This window comes from Crocodylus siamensis, chromosome 14 (assembly GCF_052110815.1).
Source record: "Crocodylus siamensis isolate JL-2025a chromosome 14, ASM5211081v1, whole genome shotgun sequence".
Lineage (NCBI taxonomy): Eukaryota > Metazoa > Chordata > Crocodylia > Crocodylidae > Crocodylus > Crocodylus siamensis.
The window spans coordinates 21870565-21879772 of record NC_143408.1 but is presented as its reverse complement, the minus strand read 5'-3'; the positions used below and the strand labels follow the sequence as shown (position 1 = coordinate 21879772).

Genomic DNA, 9208 nt, shown 5'->3' with positions numbered 1-9208 from the left:
ATAGCTGCAGTGTGCCTGGTTTTCTGCTGGTCTGCACCACACACTAACTGACCATCAGTTTGCACAGACAAGCACTGCACCATATTGAATGTCAGCTTTACTTTCTTTTTCATTGTAAAGCCAACCAGAAAATGACCAAAACAAAACCAAACCTCCATCTACCGAATCAAAGTCACAGACTGTTGCAAAAAACAATCCAAAGGAAACTGAAGCTCCTTCCTTATTTCCCCAGGAAGCATAGTGTGAGAGCACAGAAACCTGGTGGAACTAATCTTTAGGGATTTAGGAGGAAGGGGTTTGCTGTAACTACCTAGCTCTATTTAAAGCAGATGGATTCAGCAACTGCTGAGTAATTAGTGGAGACTGTAGAGCCAGTGAGGAGGTTTGGTAAGTGTGGGCTGGTCTGTCTCTGTGTATATTAATTCTGTGATGGGGGTTTGATGGTGCTATTGATTTGACTGTGTACTTTACCCCTTAAGTTTTTAGTTGGCCCCAGATACAATCATCTCCAATGTACTTAATCAACTTGCAGAAATACCTTGGAACAAAACTTACTGTTGTTCTTGTAAGATGGGGGTTAGGTACTAGGAGGGAGTCCCTTTTGCTTCTTGGAAATGTACAGACTCTAGTAGCCTATAAAATAGTTAAATAATATACCTGTTGCTGATATCCAATTAAAAGATATGTCTCTTCCTGCCCTCTATTAACATGCTCTGCTCTATGGAGAGTCCTTCATTGCATTGCAAAGTTCTGACTAACAAATGCGTCTAGCAAGGTATCTTTAAAGTGCCTAAGGCCCTTAAACTTTGAAGGTGCCCTTGAACTTTCCCTGCATCTCTTGAAATGAAAGAAGGAACTTGCATGATAGCCAAGCAGTGATGCATCCTGGTGAGGAAAGCAAGCCACAGCCTGACTGACTTATGGCTTGCTTCTAGCTTCCTTCTTGGCCTCTGCAGAGGCAATGCAGCTATAGGAAAGGGAGTTAAATTCTGCTCTGCCTCTCTGCCTCCTTTTTTTTTTTCTTCTCTTTTTTCTTAAAACAAGTTCTAACTCCAGAATTTATTAACGCCCCCTTGCTATGAGCCAAACCCAGACTTATCCCTCTTTCTCAAGGCTGAGTTAGCTGATGTGCTAGTCAGGTGTTACTTTAAACCACCTATGTTAGTTGTGAATTGCTGAAAATATAAAGACCCAGTCTTGCCAGCTGTCGCAGCTCTTCACTCTGAGGCTTTCTTTTCCTTTTAATGTCCTGAATCCTGCAGCACTTGAGAATAGTCACTTATTGGGGAGGGGGAAAACTGAAACATTTTAACAAGGGTGATTGGAAGGAACAGAAAAAACTCACTCCCATCAGCTTCTGTGACTGTAACCCCACCCCCTGCTAGTTTGAAAATGCTCCAAAAGATATCTTTAAATCCCACCCCCCTCTAGCTCTTCTTGCTTTAGAGTCCAGAAACAAAAGCTTAAATACTAGGGTGTGTGGGTTTCTTCTCTTTCCTCCTCCCCACCACCTGGCTCCTGCCTAACCTTGCCAGAGAAAAGAAGCATGGGACCCCAAAACTTTATGGGGCAGTTTCCAGTACTTTCACTCCTGTCCTGCAAACTCCCATTAAAAAGCAGTTAACATAACTTATTTCCTCAAAGAAATGTGATCATAGCGTTATTTAGGGAATATCTGCCCTTTGCCTCTGTGGCAGCACGTTATTGGCAAATCAGCCCTTCCAGTCAATTGCTCAGAGTTGGTGTCTGCTGAGTCTTTACCCATCATTAATCCCTAATGAATCTCTTCATATCTTGCAGGTAGGCTGCTTTTGTTCGGCTGCTCCTGACGCAGGGTGCAGCCTGGGATGCTTGCCTGTCTCCCACTTCCCTAAAAGACCCTGCCAGCTACTAGTACCGAGGTCAAAAAACATTCAAGAGTAAAGCTCTTGTGAGGGAAGTGTCTGACTGCAGGTGCTGGCCATGGGGAGTGCCTTCAGTAAGAAGAAGGGATTCCGTACTTTTCTCAGATCCAAGATGCAGAAGACCAAAGCTAACCAGACTCTCCCTGTCCAGACCTTGCAAGATGCTGCCACGTGGACTGGAGAGAACCACTTTCCTCCCAAGGATACAGAAGAGACTCCCCAAGCCATCGAGGTCCTGCCTGCTGCACAGACTGAGCATGACACTGGTGAAAGCAAGGCCAAACTGGATGCAGAGCCTGCTGCACGAGTGCTAGAAGAGAATACAGAAACCCACTCGACTGAGCTGCACGGGCAAAAGGCAGAGGTCCCCTCAGCAGCTGAGATGCCACAAGAAACTGAGGCCCCTGCACAGATGAGGTCAGATGGGCAGCCTGCTCCACAAACTGTGCAAGAGCAAGGAGAGCATCTAGATGAGACTGGCAAAGAACACCCTGCCCCGCATCTCGCAGAGGGAAGCCAACCTGTGTCTCCAGGAGTTTCCTGCCCTGCCGAAGCAAAGCCTGTTGCATACACCATTGTAGAGGCTGAAGTGCATGTGCCCTCAGAGATGCAACCTGCAGTGGAGCCTATGGGAGAATCTGGGGCCCTTTCTGATGTGGAGAGCAAGCAGGAAGCTGAGGTTGAGCATACTGTAGAGATGTCTCCTGCTGAAGAGTCTGCTCTTCAGGCTGATAACATGCAAAGGACTGTTGAGGTCCCCTCCACTGTGCAGGCCACAGAAGCAACTAAGGAGGCTGAACCAGCTTGCCAAGAGACTCAGGCCCTGACTGCACAAACCACAGGGGAGAGCCAGGCTGCACAGAACGTGGCAGAAGACAAGCCAGCAACATGGGCTGATGCTGTTCCACAGGTGATGCAGGAGACGCAGCAACACCCTGCTAATGTCCAGCCTGATCTGCAGACCACGCAGGAAAGTGAAGCCCAGCCCGGTGAGAAAAATGACCAAGACGCAGACCAGTCCGAGGCCCCGGCTGCTATGCAGGCTGTGCAAAAAACTCCATGCTGTCCTACTGAAGCCCTGCTTGCTCGGCAAGTTGGCCAGGAGTCTGCTCAGGCAACTGAAGACATCCCAGTCTGTGAAGGGGCAACGTGGCCTGCTGCAGAGGAGCATTCAGAAGCATCTGTGGACACATCTGCTGCAGCAACTTGCAAGGGGGCTGACAACCTCCCTCTGGCACAGCACAGCACATCCTCAGCCCAAACCCTGTGGGGGGCCAAGGAGGGAATTGCAGCGTGCCCACCAGCTGCACGCCCCACTGAAGAGCTCCGGGAGGCAGAACCTGCACTGCAGAGAATGCGTGAAACAGTTAGGATTGGCATTTTGCACATAGTGACCCGGGGCTCAAGACTCAGGCCACAGTAAAGACTGAATCCCCACTACTTTCATGGGCCCCTCTGGTGACTGAATCTGCTGAACAAGACTCCAAACCCTGCTACACAGGCCCTGCATTTATACTGTACAAATTGAATATGAAGGAACCCGGACAGCTCTGCAGATGGCAGAAGCCATGCCAGCAGCTTGCGCCATGCCAGAAAAGCTTAAAAGTTCACTAAAGGACTGGCCTACTGTACTGGCAACATGATGTTGTTGAGACTCAGCAGAAAGGAAATCACCCTGGAGTCTGGATTAGTGCATTCCTAGTTCCCTTCCCTTCTGGCAGATGACAAGGGAGGGGGACATCTACAGCTTGTTCTGTGCAGTGCAGCTCTCCTCCTACAACTGGCACCTAGGTTGGCAAGAAAAATCTACATTTTGAATTTCTCTAGAAGCTACAGCACCTGGGACAGGAGTCCTGACCCCTTCTCCCCCCTCCAGCCCCTTGAAACACCAAGAATTGAAGATGAAAATACTGCTATTCTTGAACTGAGGGCAAGCACTCTTAGCTAAAACTGGCTGCCCTGTGAAGGGATGGGATATAATGCATAAAGACTCCAGTAAGGGGTTGGGGCAGGCTTCCTACTTTCCTGCCAGCAAAGTGGGTTCTCTGACTAAATGATGTATTCCCTGGAAGCATACTTGTGAGATTAAGCTTTCTGTCTCCTCCTGCACTAGAGCTTTGGGAGTTGGGTTTTCTCTGTAGGCCAAGCTAATTGCATCTCCATGTTTTGGGGGGGGGGGGGATGTTTCTCTAGTTCTTGGCACATTTATCTTTAATGCAGTTGTCTCTTCTTCCTCCCTTTTCCCCCTGCACTTGCTTAGCTCTTTGCACTTAACAATATCCCTCTTACTTCACTGGATCGAGCAAGTAGTCGTATCTGACGGAACAAATACTTGATGTATTAATTATGTAATCTCTCTTAAACAGTACAAAATGGCTAGGGTATACAGTCACTCCAAACCAATTTATGTTAAAATGCTTTGTGGATATTGGTACAGGGGGAATCTGTGCTGCACCTTGAATCGATTTAAATGGGCACAGCTAAACATTTGTAACTCTCAATAAAATGTTGTTTTATTAACATCAGTGTTTGGTGGGTTCCTGTTTCCTGCTGGTAAACTGGAGGTGAACTTGGAGTGCAAGTGATAAATCTACTGACAGAGCTATTATAGAGTCCTACAAGTAAATCCTCCAGTGGAAGGGCGCAAGCACTGCTTCCAAACCATGTGAAATCCTAGGCCATTGAATAACATCCGCTTTCATTACGGCATATAGTGCCTAGTCTAATCCTGTTCACTTAATTTTCTCAAAATTATATAATTTACAATATATAATTGCCAAAAATATAATTTATCCAGTCTTGGATATAGCATTGCTACTCCAAATAGAAGCCCCTTTTAAATGTGTACTTGACAAAAGAAGCTGTGTATAGACTGGTCAAATTGCCAACACTACACCTGCACTGTGTAACCAACGGGCACTTAAGCCTTTTAAAACTTCTCCTGGTGAAGAAAACTAGAAAACAAGTGCGATGCTTGCCTACTGAAATGAGCGGAGGGGGGGAATGACTATCCAAGTACAACTAGGTTTGGGGTTGCTTCTGCCTTTATCCAAAACTGTTGTAACCTTGGCTGCATTTATTCCCATCTAATTTAAAAACAGTATGGCTGGCTAACCACGCTCGGGAGTGACTAGGATATTAACTACCCTCCAAGTCTGGGGGGGGGGAGGGGTTTGTTTTTTTGGTTTTTTTTTCTGCCTCCAGACTGGAAGAGGAAAAAATAACCTGTTGAGGCTCATTCTGCTACAAATGACCAACAAGAAGTCAAGTCACTAAGTACCCAGCACTATCCTCTGTACACAGAGTATTCAGTGAATATTCAAGTACAAGAGAATCCCCCAACCATCTGAAGAGAAGTATGAAGGGGGCATTACCCAATCTATACTGAATTTCTAAATGGCATCATGGAGATGGGCTGTATCTTGCCCCACTGTGCCTTCTTGCTTTATTATTTCAACTGTGGAAATTTTGTGCCCAACGCTCCAGCAGCGCTCATGTAGAATTATGAGTAAGTGAAACGTCTCCTCCTACTAGCCAGGACTCTGTAATTCTGCCCTGGAAAGGAGAGAGAGGTTAGCGCTCCCTCGGGGCACACTCTCCAACTTGTAATGTCCTCAATCAAATGTTGCTGTAATAATAAAGCCTTGGTAGGAAGAAACAGCCAAGGGCGAATTAGAAAATAGGAGTTGTGATAACTTCACATTTATTTAAGAAGTGACTGTGCTCCACTGTATGTAATGCAGCCAATATATACACTTTCCTCTAGAGGAAGAGTGCCCATAAATAACATGTTTCCTTACAGTCCCTTCCTTGGTGTATCTGTATATAATCAACCAAATGAATCAACAAAAAGAGTCGCAGGGGGAGCCAAAACCCAATATGAAAAAAGTGTCAGAGAAGCCCCTCCAAATCATACAGATGACCCACCCTTCTGTTTGCCGTCATACAAAATCCTTGTAGCACCTGAGAAATGTTATGCTGAAAATCTGGCTTAAGAAGGTATTTACTTATTCCTAACAGGACTGCTGGAAAAGTTAATCTAGAGAGCATCTTGAGTCCTTCATCTTTGAGTACGTAGCCCTGGGAATTAGTACAGACAGTGAGGCTGGCTTCTTTTTAGTAAAGCGCTGCCTCTCATATGGAGACTTGGGACCCTGTAGAAACAGCTGGAAAGAAAAGGATGTGCAGCCAAAACAGATCTCTGCAGAGCACCTGTAATTATTCCCTAGACCTGCTGTGTTCTAGGAATCGGTGCTTTGAACACTGCCAATTTATGCTAGCCTCCATCTGTATTTAAATCATGGATTAACTTCAATTAATGGCCAAATATCTTCAAAGGTCAATATTTACCATCTGCTGCCTCTGTTCTTCAATCACGCAGAAAACCAACAGCGAGTCCACACAAGCTTGGTTGCAAGAAAACTAGAAACCAGGAAAATCTTGACAAGAGTAATCACAGAATCAGCTGAAAGAGCAGAGGCCCTTTCCTTCCTGGACCAGTCTAGGTCTGGATGACAGCAGAAAGCAAGAACTGTCAGAGCCAGATTACAGCTGAAACCAACCTTCCTGTTTTCACAGCAAAGGGTCAGGGAAAAGAATGAAAGGGTAGAATCTGTTTTGGTATCGTACAATAGGGGACCCTATTTCTGAAATATTAGGGTGCTTACTTGGTCCTGTCTAGGGTCTGAAAAGGACTTGTCTTTGCATCCTTGCATTTGAGGATCGTTCATGCTTTAATGGAGGTTTGTCTATGTGGTTTGTGCCTGTGATGATGGGCTTAATGCTTGCTTCTCCTCCCACACAGTAAAGAAACTCATGGTGGATCAGTGACTGTGACTTCTGTGACACAATGATGGTGATTATTTGTAGCTGGAGACATCAATCTAATCTATAACAGCATTGAAATGTATAATTACATGAATGTCACTTGCAGGCAGCAGAAAACAGGTGACAGGGATCAATTTTCACCCTAAACTGGTTCATGTAACATAGTACCGCAGGCTATCGTTTTGCAAGCATTATTCCTAAATTACAAGCCTACTTGCACACAGTCTGCTGTACAGCTGTTAGTTTGTCAATCTACATCATGCATTGTTAAGTGATCATCAATTTACATGAACAAATGTTGTACCATTTTGCATTTCAGTTCTATTTTATTTTTAATATTTAAATCGGAATGCCAAATAAGACCACATTAAAGAAGCGAAACTTTGAATTTGCAACACAGTGGCTCAGCTGTATAGTGTTTCAGAAGCTAGAATAAGGAACAGAATCAAAGAATAACAGAGAAGCAGGGTTGGACGTGACCTTGAGAGGTCATCTAGTCCAACCCCTTTCCAAACTACCCTTTGCCTCCCGTCCTTAGTCAAACCATCCTATATAAATCTGGTATCTAACCTCTTAGCAAGATACACGGTCAACCCTGACGCACAGCCCAAGACATAACACCCTAACCTGCCACAGGTAAAGCAGGGGACCACAGTGGCCAGCATGCAAAACTTGAGGAAGTTCAAAGAAGAGGGCCACATCCCCTGCTACAGAGGAAAGGACCCCCCCCCCCCCCCGATCTCTCCGTAGGGTAGAAATCTTGCCTGACCCCAATTACCATATTTACTTGAATAAAAGACAACCCTGATTATAAGACAACCCCCCAGTCATTAGATTCTGTATATGGAAAACTTAGAAATTTGTTATAATTTTCTAAATAGAGAATTTAATTATTGGAGCTTTCCCTTGAATTTGTCTCCCTCCCACTGCTACAGCAGGAAAAATAAATCGGGGCGGGTCAGGTAGCCTCTTTGTTCTCTGCTTCTCCCCAGCCTTTTCCCCTGGCAGCCCCCTCCCCCTTTCCTTACTGTCAGACCCTGCTTTCCCTGAGCAAATGGCAGTGAGAAGCAAATTTAAAAAAATACCCCTGACATGAAACGCGGCTCTAAAAAATTGTATATATTGCCCGTGCACTTAATTTATCCAGAATTGATGCATGTTGCCTTTTTTTGAAACTGCTGCAAGCTTTAGCACAGGTACTCCACAAACACATTTTTGAACAGCACTTTGGCACCTACTTCTATGTAGTACAAGTACCTAGTACCCAATACTAGTTCAAAGCTAAAGGCTTATGATTTACTGCATACTGTAGTTCATCGGGCTGGGCCCCACCAGAGTCAACATCGTTCAAGCCAGGGTGACCCCACAGCTCAGCACTGCTCAGTATGTGCTCATACTCCAGGTACCCGTCCCCCCAATAAAAGATCCATGGGCTAATTTTGTGGCTGGAACTGGGTGTTCTTGTTACAAGTCCTGGGACGCTCCATATTTAAAAGAGGAAAACGTCCAGGAGCAGATGGACTACCCGTGGAATTTTATGAGAAATACTGGACATGGATGGGGATGGATATAGTAGCGGTTTTCAAAGGAATAGTGAGGAAAGGAGGGACGGGGAACGATTTTACAAGTGGAATAGCAATTTTATTATTCAAGAAAGGGGAGAAAAAGTTTTTGAAGAACCTGCTAAAATACAGATGACAAGCTGTTGGCAAAGGCGGTGGCTTTGAGAATACAGAAGAACCTGACAAAAGTAATGCACAAAGATCAAACCTTCACAGTCCCAGGCAGGAGGATTTCTCACTCAATTCGACTGATAAGGGATATACTGACACACGTTCAGAAGAGGAAATGAAATACAGCAATAGCAAATTTGGATCTGGAGAATGCATATGATAGAATGGGTCACAATTTTATATTTGAAGTGTTACAGAAAACAGGTTTCCCAGAGAAATTGGTAGGGTGGATAAAACTGATATATGGAGAGATGGAAAGCCAAGTGCTAGTAAATTACCATCTGAACAAAGCCTTTAAAAATCCAAACAGGGCTAAGACAAGGGTGCCGTTGTCACCAATATTGTTGGTATGTGCAATGGAGCTGCTGGCGCAAAGAATAAGGAAAGATCAAATCGTAGGTGGGATAATGATACCAGGAGGGGGAGAGGTAAAGTGTGCACTCTACATGGACATCAGTGTAATGATTAGAGATAAATTATCAACTGAAAGGATACTAAAACATACAATGGAGTACAGTGAAGTGACTGGGGCTAAATTAAACAAAATGAAAAACTTGGACTACAAGTAGTGGAGGGAGAGATTAACATTTTAGGGATCCCTATCAAGGCAGAAGGGAAAGAAAAATAAAGCGTGGGAAAAGATGGCAATGAGGGTATGACAAGCGTTATGGTTGTGAACAGAAAGGACGCTGTCCTTTGCTGGGAAAGTAGCGGCAGATAGGGCAGTGCTACTGCCAACCACTT

General features: G+C 44.9%; 1 protein-coding gene across 1 annotated transcript; it reads left to right on the top strand.

Moving 5' to 3' along the window:
- Positions 1–1912: 1912 nt before the first annotated feature.
- LOC149853443 (uncharacterized) lies at positions 1913–4357 on the top strand. The gene has a single exon (XM_090027497.1). It carries the CDS (start codon positions 1963–1965, stop codon positions 3325–3327), a length of 1365 nt encoding a protein of 454 aa, XP_089883623.1. The 5' UTR covers positions 1913–1962; the 3' UTR covers positions 3328–4357.
- Positions 4358–9208: the final 4851 nt, after the last annotated feature.